Genomic DNA, 13,904 nt, shown 5'->3' with positions numbered 1-13,904 from the left:
GGACCATTTAAAAGCCCACCTTTTTGGACGACATCAAAGGAGGCAACAAACAGAAGAGTTGGACGGCTGATTTTATTTTCGTGAGGGGTTTTTTGTGAACCGCTGAATATGGGCCAAGCCCATTACGAAGTATAAACAAAAACAAAGAAGCAGCCGCAAGGAGGGGACGCACGCAAAGGAGGCGGACATTATTTCGGGCGGCTGGACATCATAAAGATATATACATCGACAGAAGCAACATCAGAAAAAAAAAATTAGTGTGGAGGAATTTAAAGAAGGGAAGCCAATTGGTTCAAGGGTTCAAGCCACGATCAAGATTCAATCCCGGGTTTGCAAATAATTATTTTTATTAGTTTGATATACTTTATGTTAGAGTTAAATGTTTGGTTGGTCCCTGTGGTTTTCAAAAATTGCAGACTTGGTCCTAATGGTTTACTAATTAACGCGTGGTCCCAAAACTTGTCAAAAATGAACTCGGTTGGTCCTCAGCCCTAACATCAGTTAAATTTCTCAGTTAACTCTGTGTGAAATGACTATATTACCCTTGAACAATTAAATTTCTCAGTTAACTCTGAAGAAGAGGAGTCTTCTTTATATGTTTTTTTTAATTGTTCAAGGGTAATATAGTCATTTCACACAGAGTTAACTGAGAAATTTAACTGATGTTAGGGCTGGGGACCAACTGAGTTCATTTTTGACAAGTTTTGGGACCACGCGTGTAATTAGTAAACCAATAGGACTAAGTCTGCAATTTTTGAAAACCACAAGGACCAACCAAGCATTTAACTCTTTATGTTATTCGAACTCATGATTATGGATTGTTTGTTATTTGAGATTTGCTTCTTGTTCTTGACTATGATATTCGGCTAAAATTCTCATACTACCTAGGCATGACAATAGTTAAATAAAGGTTGGATTTTTATTTGGTTTTTGGCGTGGTTGTGGATTTTTCTTGTACTGTAAAAGCTAAGGGAATTTAACTTGGTGCATATGCGTGCTTGTGATTGTTAGATTATTGTTTATTGCTTCGTTCGATTCTTGGTGACGGTCTTTATCACGGAATAGAGTCGGGCTAAGGTTTTAGGTTTTGGCGAGTGTCTATATCACATAATAAATCTCTAATCCTTTAGGGTGAAAATCTAGTAAGTAACCTTAGAAACAATATTCGGTAATTTAATAAAATCAAGTGTTCTGCTAAACTCGTCACTGTGAGGCTCGAGGGTATTAATAGGTCTCGGTTTGGTTATAAGTCCTTAACATTCCATTGTCTATTAAACCAAGATTAAAACTCGTAGTTGCTTTAGACGTTCACGCTGTGAGGTAGAGCGTCTTATATAGGCACTTTCAAGAAAACTAGAGGACTGTAAGGAAATCTAGAAAGCCGGTGAGCGTAACAGCCTAGGTAGTGCCACAAGAATCGCCTTGAGAGTGTTTGAGGGGCTTAGTGGTGTCTTAATAGGTTTAGCATTTAAAGATCCCGGTTCCGCACCACAAAATCATCGAATAGAAATCCATTCTGAGTTGAACTTACGTCTAGCCTAGGTAGTTCCTTCATCATCCTTGAGTTCAATCGTCGTTTGAGATCGTGTTTAGTTCGTCTAGTTACTTAGCATTATTTTATTATTATATTTAGGATTCTTAGAAACCCCCCCCCCCCAATCAAATAAACAATTAGTTAAGTCCGTGTCAGTCTAAGTCTAGATAGAGTCATTAGCGTAATTTAGTAGAGTCTCTTGGGTTCGATACTCGGACTTCCTTAGGCTATACTGCATTGATCGGTACACTTGCCGGTCGTGTGGTTTAGGGTTTAGAGAGTCTTAGTTTTATAAATTTAAAGCTTAGAGATTCTAGAATTAGGGTAATTTTAGTTGTTTTTAATTAACCCACATTCAGCACATCAAGTTTTTGGCGCCGTTGCTGGGGACTCTTTGACAATTGCGTTAATTACTTTGTTTGGACTTTCTTGACATCATACGTGCTAGTTGTTTTCTTTTGTTTGAGTCGTAGTAGTCTAAGTATTTTAGTGTCTTTATTATTTTGTTGAGTCAGTTACTACAAACACCATCTTCCCATCCTGCTAGCCCACAACCCGTTGTCCATATGGCAGGTCGTCAAACGGTTCATCAGGAATCCACCGCTGGTTTCACCGGTGCGAACTCACCCATTACCCTTCCCGCCATCAATAATGACAAGTCTTGGAAAATCCCGTCCTACATTTTTGCCGTTATCACCAACTCGTGCCAATTTCACGGTCGTGATGACGAGGATGCCCCAGCTCACATCAGCCGCCTCACCCGCCTCTGCAGCACCTTTTCCATTGAAGGTGCCAACCTTGACGCTCGCTTCCTCCTGGTCTTCCCATTCTCACTCGCAGGCCGCGCAGCCACCTGGCTTGATTCACAACCCGCGGGTACGTTTACCACATGGGCCACCCTTCGAGATGCCTTCCTTGCCAAATATTTCCCACCCGCCAAAGCATCTCGTCTTCGTGATCAGATCCATTCATTCCGGATGGAGCCTGACGAACCCTACCACCTAGCTTGGGAAAGATTCCAAACCCTACTCTCTCGTTGCACTCAACATGGGTTATTTGATTGGGCACTTGTAGAGAAATTCTACAACGGTCTCACTCCAGAGACTCGAGCCCGTTTTGACACTTCAGCAGGAGGCCACCTCCTAGGTAAGAAAACAGTGGCCGAATGCAATGACCTTTTTGAGAGTTTCGCCCATTCCGACATTGATCTATGCCCCATCAGCAGGACTTCCACTCCTGTGTCTAGTACTTCCTCGGCCGGTCGAGGAGTACACCAAGTTAGCTTGGATACATCGATGGCCGCGACGATGGAAAACCTTGAGAGAAAGCTTAATAGTAGGATGAACGATTTAGAGAGGAGGTTCGATAGGTGTGAGGTGTGTAGAGGGGGTCACGATACTATAGATTGTCCCACACTCACTGTTGAGCAGGTAGAGTTCATAGCCAATAGAGGTCCAACGAACCCTTTCAACAATTCAAATTTAGGGTCCAATTGGCGTAGTAACAATAACACCTTCTGCTCTTCCGGTAATCCCCCCGGTTTCCAATCAATTTCGAATCAAAACAGGGGACATGATTATTATTCTAGTGGGGGTTCGAATCAGCAGGGTCAGTTTGGTAGTTCAGGTTTAGTAGGTCAGTTAAATAGTGGGGGGTCAAACAGTCAAAGTTCAAACAACCAAGATTTGGGTAGTGGTCTAGATGAGATTAAAGCTATGTTATCCCAAATACTAGTTAAGAATCAAGCAACCGAAAGGGCCTTAGAAGCAACCCAAAGGGCCTTAGAGGCCACTCAAAGAACCTTAGAGGATCATTCCATATTTTTAAAGAACAATCACTCCAACTTTTTAGACCTTCAAAGGCAAGTCAGTGACATAAATAGTCAATTGCAAGAAAGGTCTTCCGGTCAGTTCTCGGGTAACGCCCAACCTAACACAACCAATCATCACGTTAAAGCTATATCTACTAGGTCGGGTCTAGAGTTAAGAGAGGTTGGTTCACCACCGGTTCGAATAGAGGCAGTGGCATCGGTGGGGGAGAGTAAAGGATGTGAGAGAATAGAGACAGAGAGGGTGAGCGATCCTAGGCTAGAGCCAATGTTAGAACCTAAGTGTGGGGATTGATGCGTGTCAGTGTGTATATGTTTTTAATATATAATTAAGCCCTTTTTACACTTTTAGCCAAGTTTTAAATTTATAAAACACGATATTCACTAACACTAAACACACATATGGGCAAGTGCACCCATCGTGGACGTAGTATAGTGTTGGTAAGATACCGAGGTCGTCCAAGGACACAAGAGCTTTTAGTACCGGTTTATCCTCAACGTCTAATCAAATCAAAAAGTTAGAAAAATGTTTTAAACTAAGAAAAATAAAAACTAACTAAATGCTGAAAAATAAAATAAAATAAAAACAGATAGACAAGATGAATCACTTGGATCCGAGACGTGTATTAGTATAACCTTTGATTATTTTCGCACTTTTGCACTTGTTTAAGAGATTATCTTAGTTATTGTAGTAGGCCCCTCTTTTGAAGGCGACGTTACCCTCAACCCAGTAGTTTGAGTCAGCAAGGATACAATCCTAAAGGGTCGGATTATTGAAAGATAATGAATTAAGTTATTAATGCAAATTATGGTAGGCCCCGCTTCTGGCGGTGACGTTACCCTCGGCTAAGTAGTCTGAGTCAGCAGGGATACAGTCCTAAATAGCCGGGTTATAGTATTAATAGTAGTTAACTTATGAGGGGGTCAAAGAGTTTGGATCCCCGCCATCCAATACCTATGGGCATTGAAGGAGATCCTACTAAATTTGACCCAGGTCCCAAGCAGGACCTCTAAACGCTGAATAAGGGCAAGACCCTTACCAAACCGTTCCCTTAACCCCCGACCAGGTAGCCAACATACCTCCATATAGACCGTGGAGATATGAATGGTGAAAATCTTTTATTTTATATAGACAGTAAAATAACGCCAAGACACCACGGACAAACGATAAGGAAAGATCACCTTCAACATAAGTAACTAGTTATTAAAGTCATTAATACAAAACCAAATAAAAAGTGCAAAAGATTAAAAATAAAAAGTATTATACTAAACACTTGTCTTCACCAAGTGATGTAAGAGACTTAGGCAAACATGGCCTTGATTGTCAAGAACTCTTACGATCAATCTTGGATCCCGAGACGACTCACACACTCTACGATGGACAATGGATGATGGTGGTGGATGATGGTGTTATGGTGGTGGTGGGTGATGGATGAAGTGTGAGAGAGGTGGTGTGCCAAGGGATGAGAGAGAATGAAGCCAAGCTCCTCTATTTATAGGCTGGACAGAAGGCTGGACACGGCCCCGTGTCCGCTGGACACGGCCCCGTGCCCGCCTGACACTCTCTCTCCTCATTAATTGTAATTGCGAATTACAATTAATGCGCCTGCTGTACTTTCACCACGCCCCCGTGCTCGCTGGACACGGCCCTGTGGTGGGCAATGGAAGCTTCTACTGGTTTGTCTTTTCTGCTGCTTCCTGGGCACGCCCCCGTGTTCGCTGGACACGGGGCGTGTTCAGACTCTGTTTCTTCCTTTTTGCTTTGGGAGGTGCCGTTGAGGGTCCGGGCAGTCTACTTTTGTTCCTTTTCTTGTATTTATGGTAGAATTAGTGGTCTTTTTGCTTCTTTTGTGATTTTGAGCTCATTTCATCCTGAAAATACAAAAGGAAGACAAAAACACTCTTTTTTCCAACATTAGTACTAAAAAAGGGTTAGTTTTATGCCTTAATTGATGTGTTTTATATGTTGCATTTTACACACATCAAATACCCCCACACTTGAACTTTTGCTTGTCCTCAAGCAAAACTCTTTAAATGTGGCTTACACTCCCAAATGGAATAGGTAGAAGAGAAGTTTTTAGCTTGTCCTAGAGTGTCGGGAATCCAAGGTTTTTATAGGTTTTATTTTTATTTATTTACAATCCTATTCGTTATGATTTATTTTGAACTTTTCATAAGATAAATTACTTATTTGGGCATAGCATGCCTTATTAAAATTCCATTTATATACAAGTTCACATACCTCACGGGAGATCACTCAACACTCGGCCGAAGGTGTATATTTTAGTGAATCACTCGAGAGCGGCACGGAACTTACGTCCTTCCATAGGCTTGCCAAGCAATCAATCCTCCTCCTTTTTAACTTTTTACCTTTGTAAATATCAAGAGGACTTTTTGGGTGAAGGCTTGGGTTTAAAGGTGGGTGGTTGGTTAGTGGTTAGTAAAAAGGGCGAAAAATCGTAACAAGCGTTGGTTTTTGTGAAGTACCTTATTTTTAGTGACTTTTTATTTTTGAAGTATTTCTCCAAACAAGCTTTTTATAGCTTTTGTTTGTTTTTGACTTCATCATCATCATATATATATATATATATATATATTTTTTTTTTTTTGATGTCACATGAAAGGGCAAGTTGACGAAAAACCGAGCTTGTTACTAAAATAAAGGGTGAAAAAAAAATGAAAAAGGTTTTTGGTGGGTAAAAATAGTTTTTGGGGTAATGAAATGAAAGGTTTAGGCTCAAAGGGGCTTTAGGGGGATTTTGGGTAGGTAAAAAAAAATGAAAAATAATGGTTTTGAAAGAAAAATAGTTAGTCCTAATGCCTCCATCATTTACTTACTTGGGTTTAAGTTGGTAAGGACCGGGAATGTATCGTTGTGGCAAGTTCTAGATTTGTAAGGACCGAGCGGCTATTCACACAAGAAACGAAAAATGAGCATTTAATCTAAATATGTGTATTTTTATGCTCAATAAAGGCTCAAAACTCACTTTTGTGGGAATGGGTTTTTAATGTGACCAAGCATATATAATCGAATTTTAAACTAGACTTGTTATGCCGTTTCATAATTTTCTTATGTTGGTTCCTTTTTTATCACGCCGCTATCGGTTGTAAACTTGTAAAAATATAACCTTTTTAGAACTTGTTATTCCCAACTTAAACTAAGACAAATAAAAAAAAATGAAAAAGTTTTTTGAAAAAATTTGGGGTGTTTAGCGGTTCCAATAGAGTTTTGTGTAAGGCTTGTGTTTAGGATTTTGCAAAATTTCAAGGTTTTAGCATCCCCCCCACACTTAAATTACACATTGTCCTCAATGTGTCCAAAAATAATATTTTTGGTTGATTAGAATGTATAAAAGTGTGTTTAAAAACAAAGATTTGTGTTACTGGCACTCTGGACACGGCCCCGTGTTGACCGGGCACGGCCCCGTGGTCAAGTGCCAGTAACAAAATTTACAGAATTGAAACAGAAGCCTGGACACGGGGGCGTGTCCGCTGAACACGGCCCGTGTCCAGTTACCTGAACTGGGTGATTTTTCTGCAGGGGCTCAGCACGGGGCCGTGTTGGTTGGGCACGGCCCGTGTTGAGCCTTCTGTAATGGAGATTTTTGTCGGGTTGCTCTGTTCTTCGTGCATGGTTCCATTTTTTCTCGTTCCCTTTTTCATCCATTACCACCATGAGTGTGTTTTATTCTGCAAAAATTAAAAGATTAAACTAAACTAAACTAAGGATAGATCCGCGGAATGCCTCCGTGGTGCGCCACGTTTATAAGGGTCCTTGGCTAGACCCGATTCCTGGTTATATATCTTCTGAGTGGAGTGCCTTGCTTCCCAAGTTACACCGTCGGAGAGCGGCATCCAAGCTTGAATCAATAACCTTCATGTAATTGATTGGGTCGTCGTCTTCTATTTTCTTCCCAACTCCGAACTTCACCTCATCGTCCCCATACCTCAAAGTCAGTGTCCCTTCATTCATGTCTACCACTGCTTGTGCTGTGGCAAGGAAGGGTCTCCCTAGGATAAGGGGGACCTCGGTGTCTTCCTCCATGTCGAGTATGACAAAGTCAACGGGATAAACGAATTTGCTTACTCTTACCAAGACATTCTCGATGACACCTTGTGGGAACTTGACTGATCGATCAGCGAGTTGTATGCTTATTTTTGTAGGGCTCGTGGTTCCCAAGCCAAGCCTTTTGAACATTGATGAGGGCATGAGGTTAATGCTAGCCCCTAAGTCGGCCAAGGCATTGCGAACGGGTGATTCCCCTATTGAACATGGAATCGTGAAACTTCCGGGATCGATTTTCTTTTGGGGTAGTTTATTGAGTACGAGGGCAGAGCATTCTTCGCCTAAATTAACTAATTGCAAATTTTCAATTTTCTTTTTATGTGTAAGGAAGTCCCTCATAAATTTAGAGTATTTGGGCATTTGGGTTAGGACTTCGATAAAAGGAATATTGACATGCAATTGTTTTAACAAACTTTCGAATTTTGCGAATTGCTCATTGGTTTTTTGACGAATTAACCTACCGGGGTATGGAACTCGAGGAGCCTTGGTAGGTTCTGGTGATGGGGGAGAGTTCTTTTCCTGCAGATGTGTCGGCATTGTTTCTTCCGTTGGTGGAGGTACTTCTGCAGGCCCTACGGTGCGGTTTCGTAGCGTGATGAGGTGAACTTGCGCCTTTGGGTTTGTTTCGGTATTGCTAGGTAATGCGCCTTGTGGTCTCTCGGAAAAATTTTGTGCTAGTTGATTTATTTGTTTTTCTATGTTTTGAATGCTAGCTTGTTGATTCCTAAAATTAGATTCTAATTGTAGAAATCTTTCCGAGTTTTTCTTTTCAGTGTCGGAGACGAGGCGAGATATAGTATCTTCGAGCCTTTCTCGTCCACCTTGTTGTTGAGTGAAATTTTGTGACTCATTTCTTGATTGCTGAAAGTTTGCTCGTTGGGTTTGTTGGTTACTACTATTGCCGGTTTCCCTCCAACCAAGGTTTGGGTGGTTTCGCCATCCTTGGTTGTAAGTTCCCGTTGGAGGACCCGACGGCCTAGGTCTATTATCAATGTAGTTTACCATTTCTTGTTGATCGTCCGTTTCTTTCATGCAACTCCAATTTTCATGTGACCCACCACACCCTTCACAAGCCATAACCGAGACTGTTTTTGTCATTTCTAATTTTTTTATTTTTGAAGAAAGGGCCTCGATTTGGGCTTGTAAAGAGGTGCTTTCGTCGACCTTATGGGCGCCCGGGGCGATAGACTTATTTCCCCGGGGAGTGTGCCATTGAAAATTGGTTTGAGCAATTTCCTCAATTTGATTATATATTTCGTGTGGGCGTCGATTACCTAAAAGTCCCCCGGAGCTAGAATCAAGTGTCTGCCTAGTGTGTGGCAACAATCCATTGTAGAAAGTGGATACTTGTTGCCATATTGCGAGGCCATGATGGGGACACTTACGTAATAGCTCCTTGAACCTTTCCCATGTTTCATATAAGGATTCCCCGTCCTCTTGTGAATATGTGTTAATTTCAGCCATTAATTTAGCAGTTTTAGAAGGAGGGAAATACTTATATAGAAACTTTTGGGCTAGTTCATCCCAGGTGTTTACCGATCCAGCTGGGAGGGTGTTGAGCCAAGCTTTTGCTCGGTCTTTTAGTGAGAACGGAAACATACGGAGGCGTATGGCGTCGTTTGATGCTCCATTGATCCGAAAGGTATCACATATTTCTAAGAAATTAGTTATATGTAGATGAGGATCCTCGTCCGCAAGCCCGTGGAAGGTTGCGGAATTTTGGAGCATTTGTATCAAATGCGGTCGAAGCTCGAAGTTATTGGCTTCGACATTCGGAGCATTGATAGCGGCGCCTAGATTACCTACGGTGGGCCGTAGATAATCCATAAGGGTACGTTGGTCCGCCATTGGGGGTGGATCACCCGAAACCTTCTCTTGGTTTTTGGCTTTTAACCTTTTTCTGAGAAAGCGTTCGGGTTCTTCTAGCGGTTCTTTTATGTCTTTATTGGAACTGGAGCTCATACACTACGTGAGGATGGTGTCGGGTTCCAAGTCCTGTAATAAAAACAAAAAAGAATGTCGGTCAGAAGGTTCACCACGGCCCCGTGTTGAGCGAACACGGCCCCGTGGTCGGAGATACAGTGATTGTTTTCCAGATCCCAGTTACTGGAAGTTGGACACGGCCCCGTGTTGCACCGGCACGGCCCCGTGGTCAGCCTTCTGTAACTTGAAAAACAAAAAACTGCCAGTAACTTTGCTGAGCACGGCCCGTGTCCGACCAGGCACGGCCCCGTGCTGAGCTTTGCAGAAGCTAAAAAATTAAAAAAAAATCCTAAAAAATTAAAGAAAAATAAAAATATGATTAGGCCGTTGATTCCTAACTTTCTTAAAATCCTTGTGTCCCCGGCAGCGGCGCCAAAAACTTGATGCGTGTCAGTGTGTATATGTTTTTAATATATAATTAAGCCCTTTTTACACTTTTAGCCAAGTTTTAAATTTATAAAACACGATATTCACTAACACTAAACACACATATGGGCAAGTGCACCCATCGTGGACGTAGTATAGTGTTGGTAAGATACCGAGGTCGTCCAAGGACACAAGAGCTTTTAGTACCGGTTTATCCTCAACGTCTAATCAAATCAAAAAGTTAGAAAAATGTTTTAAACTAAGAAAAATAAAAACTAACTAAATGCTGAAAAATAAAATAAAATAAAAACAGATAGACAAGATGAATCACTTGGATCCGACACGTGTATTAGTATAACCTTTGATTATTTTCGCACTTTTGCACTTGTTTAAGAGATTATCTTAGTTATTGTAGTAGGCCCCTCTTTTGAAGGCGACGTTACCCTCAACCCAGTAGTTTGAGTCAGCAAGGATACAATCCTAAAGGGTCGGATTATTGAAAGATAATGAATTAAGTTATTAATGCAAATTATGGTAGGCCCCGCTTCTGGCGGTGACGTTACCCTCGGCTAAGTAGTCTGAGTCAGCAGGGATACAGTCCTAAATAGCCGGGTTATAGTATTAATAGTAGTTAACTTATGAGGGGGTCAAAGAGTTTGGATCCCCGCCATCCAATACCTATGGGCATTGAAGGAGATCCTACTAAATTTGACCCAGGTCCCAAGCAGGACCTCTAAACGCTGAACAAGGGCAAGACCCTTACCAAACCGTTCCCTTAACCCCCGACCAGGTAGCCAACATACCTCCATATAGACCGTGGAGATATGAATGGTGAAAATCTTTTATTTTATATAGACAGTAAAATAACGCCAAGACACCACGGACAAACGATAAGGAAAGATCACCTTCAACATAAGTAACTAGTTATTAAAGTCATTAATACAAAACCAAATAAAAAGTGCAAAAGATTAAAAATAAAAAGTATTATACTAAACACTTGTCTTCACCAAGTGATGTAAGAGACTTAGGCAAACATGGCCTTGATTGTCAAGAACTCTTACGATCAATCTTGGATCCCGAGACGACTCACACACTCTACGATGGACAATGGATGATGGTGGTGGATGATGGTGTTATGGTGGTGGTGGGTGATGGATGAAGTGTGAGAGAGGTGGTGTGCCAAGGGATGAGAGAGAATGAAGCCAAGCTCCTCTATTTATAGGCTGGACAGAAGGCTGGACACGGCCCCGTGTCCGCTGGACACGGCCCCGTGCCCGCCTGACACTCTCTCTCCTCATTAATTGTAATTGCGAATTACAATTAATGCGCCTGCTGTACTTTCACCACGCCCCCGTGCTCGCTGGACACGGCCCTGTGGTGGGCAATGGAAGCTTCTACTGGTTTGTCTTTTCTGCTGCTTCCTGGGCACGCCCCCGTGTTCGCTGGACACGGGGCGTGTTCAGACTCTGTTTCTTCCTTTTTGCTTTGGGAGGTGCCGTTGAGGGTCCGGGCAGTCTACTTTTGTTCCTTTTCTTGTATTTATGGTAGAATTAGTGGTCTTTTTGCTTCTTTTGTGATTTTGAGCTCATTTCATCCTGAAAATACAAAAGTAAGACAAAAACACTCTTTTTCCAACATTAGTACTAAAAAAGGGTTAGTTTTATGCCTTAATTGATGTGTTTTATATGTTGCATTTTACACACATCAGGATCCACCCGATAGGAGAGTAGAGGATCTTGAAAAAATAGTACAGTGTTTAGAATCGAAGCTAGAAGCACTGAGTGAAGCTCAGTGTGGGGATAGATTTAGGTTTGAAACATTTAAGTTCAAACCGCCTGATGATGAATTGAGAGGTTGTGAGAGGTATGAGGAGGTTTGGAGAGATTCGGGTAATCATAGGTATGATGGTGCTACAGCCCGTGAGATTTGGTACACAGGTGAGCCGCGTTTACATGATCCTCCGTGAGTGTTAGAAAAGTTGATAGCCCACTTGTAGAGTTTGTAGATTTGAGTCTTTATCGTAGTTTTAGGCATTTTCGTGTTTTCATGTTTACTTGTATTTTGAGTCAGTCTTTTGTTTAGAGTCGGTACTGCTTTGGTTTTTGCTTGTTTTTGTTTATGCATGTTTGAATATGTACCACCCGTACTCAATCTTCATTCGGGTGATTTTGGAGCTGCTTATCAGATTTCAAGCATTTATCAAGTATACCAGTTGAGTCAAAAGCTGATCGCGAACGAAATGCTATACGATCAAGCTGGATTGGACGAGAGTTTTGGAGCTTATGCGTCATATTACCAGCTAAGTCCTTTCCAATTTATGCCCTTGTGTCTTTTATTTCATATTTATTTTTAGTTTTTTGAGTCGGTTTCCATCCTACATTGAGGGCAATGTAAAATTTAAGTGTGGGGATGGGAACTATTGTTCAGTGTGTCTAGTTAGTAGAGTCTTGAGTCATAAAATATAAAAAAATACAAAAAAAATAAAAAAAAATAAAAAAAATTGAAAAATCAGAAAATGTCTTTTGAAATAAGAAGTTTGCAAAATAAAAACGGGAAATGATAGAAAAGTCGAGTGTTTGTTCGGGTTCAAATAATAATAATATGAGATGAAATAATTGAGCTTGTGTCTAGTTTGGAATGTGCGGGTAGGCCTGGTTCGGTTCTAGGTTCCTTTGATCTAAATATACCTAATGTCGGTCTACTAGTGGGTTCTCATCTAGGGAAAGTGGGGAAATTGAAACCGCCAAAAATAACATAAGGGGCACCGTTATAAGTTAAAACCGTTAGAGTTTGTGATCATTCGAAAAAAAAATAGAATAAAAAGTGAGCTAGAAACTAAATGAAAGTAGCCATTCCTATGTAGTCTGGGTTGGGGATAGTGACTCTACAGCCGGATTACCGCTAGGGTGGGTGAAATCGACTGTGCAAAGCAAGAAAAGAAAAGAAAAAAATAATAAAAAGTACCGAAACTAAGTAGTCTGTGGTTGGGGATAGCGACTCTACAGCCGGATTGCCTCTAGTTTTGGGAAAGCACCGTCTAGACTCACGAAAGAAAAAAAAAAGAAAAAAAATGGAAAAAAGAAAAAAATCTGATTGTAAACTCTCTTGGTTTTGATATAAGACGGTTGGGAATTGGTCCAGTGATCGTTCCTTTTGTCCTATAAGTTTGAGGTGGGATTAGATGGGCCTGCAATTTCTAGTGTGAGACCCTAGGTAGATTGACTCATGTTTGAACTTAACTTGCATGATAAGGGCTTTGAACCGGGTTTGGATTTAAGAGGATCAAAATATTTGCAATCGCGGCTAACACAAGTTTCAGTTTTAATAAGTAATTTAAGCTTTTGTCCCGAATGATTATTCCGACTATGATTCCGTTTTGCATAATTCTTTTTCGGGGACGAAAAAAGGTTAAGTGTGAGGATATTTGATAAGTGGTAAAATACACATATTTGTCCTGTGTAAATTGTATAATTTTTGTATAGTTTTTATTTATTATTTTTAGTTTTTAGTATTATATTATATTCTTTTGTGTTTTGGCAGGTCCTGGTGCAAATGAAACAAAAACGAGTAATATGGAAATGACCAGCCAGTTGGGCAGAGTAGGATGCCAGAGACTGAATTAAAATTGCCGCCATTTTTCGTGATTGGGTCGAGGCCATTTATCTCTATTTTATAAACTCAAGGGACTAAAGTGCAAAATGTTGAAAGCTATTTAAAAATAGGTTACCAAAGATGAGGGGCTATTCTTGCAATATGCTGAAAAGATGAAATTAATTCCAAACCAAAAAGATCCAGTTTTATGAATACATGCTGACCAAATTCTTTTAATTTTTGATGATGGGCCATGCCCATTCCACTTGGGTGTATCATAAAAGATGGTAAGCAACGATGGAGTAGAATTCTATTTTTATAGAGGGGACCATTCAAAAGTCCACCTTTTTGGACGACATCAAAGGATGCAACAAACAGAAGAGTTGGACGGCTGATTTTATTTTCGTGAGGGGTTTTTTGTGAACCGCTGAATATGGGCCAAGCCCATTACGAAGTATAAACAAAAACAAAGAAGCAGCCGCAAGGAGGGGACGCACGCAATAGGAGGGGGACATTATTTCGGGCGGCTGGACATC

The 13,904-nt window shown here is 40.9% G+C and overlaps 1 protein-coding gene and 1 non-coding gene across 2 annotated transcripts; both read left to right on the top strand.

Moving 5' to 3' along the window:
• The first annotated feature begins 2,100 nt into the window (after window positions 1-2,100).
• On the top strand, window positions 2,101-11,743 carry LOC110893088. The gene is made up of 2 exons (XM_022140208.1): window positions 2,101-3,606; window positions 11,486-11,743. The coding sequence occupies exons 1-2, from the start codon at window positions 2,101-2,103 to the stop codon at window positions 11,741-11,743; spliced, it is 1,764 nt and encodes a 587-aa protein (XP_021995900.1).
• Window positions 8,792-8,898, top strand: LOC118485195. The gene has a single exon (XR_004875500.1). It is a non-coding gene; the product is annotated as a small nucleolar RNA R71 (small nucleolar RNA).
• Window positions 11,744-13,904: the final 2,161 nt, after the last annotated feature.

This window comes from Helianthus annuus, chromosome 12 (assembly GCF_002127325.2).
Source record: "Helianthus annuus cultivar XRQ/B chromosome 12, HanXRQr2.0-SUNRISE, whole genome shotgun sequence".
NCBI classification, from domain to species: domain Eukaryota; kingdom Viridiplantae; phylum Streptophyta; class Magnoliopsida; order Asterales; family Asteraceae; genus Helianthus; species Helianthus annuus.
The sequence above is the reverse complement of the archived record's forward strand: the minus strand, read 5'-3'. Positions and strand labels throughout refer to the sequence as shown.

Excerpts from the sequence above, each read along its gene's own strand:
- LOC110893088 (XM_022140208.1), top strand. The coding sequence starts at position 2,101 with ATGGCAGGTCGTCAAACGGTTCATCAGGAATCCACCGCTGGTTTCACC. Across the intron at positions 3,607-11,485 it reads AGAGAATAGAGACAGAGAGG|GATCCACCCGATAGGAGAGT; the intron begins GTGAGCGATCCT and ends TACACACATCAG.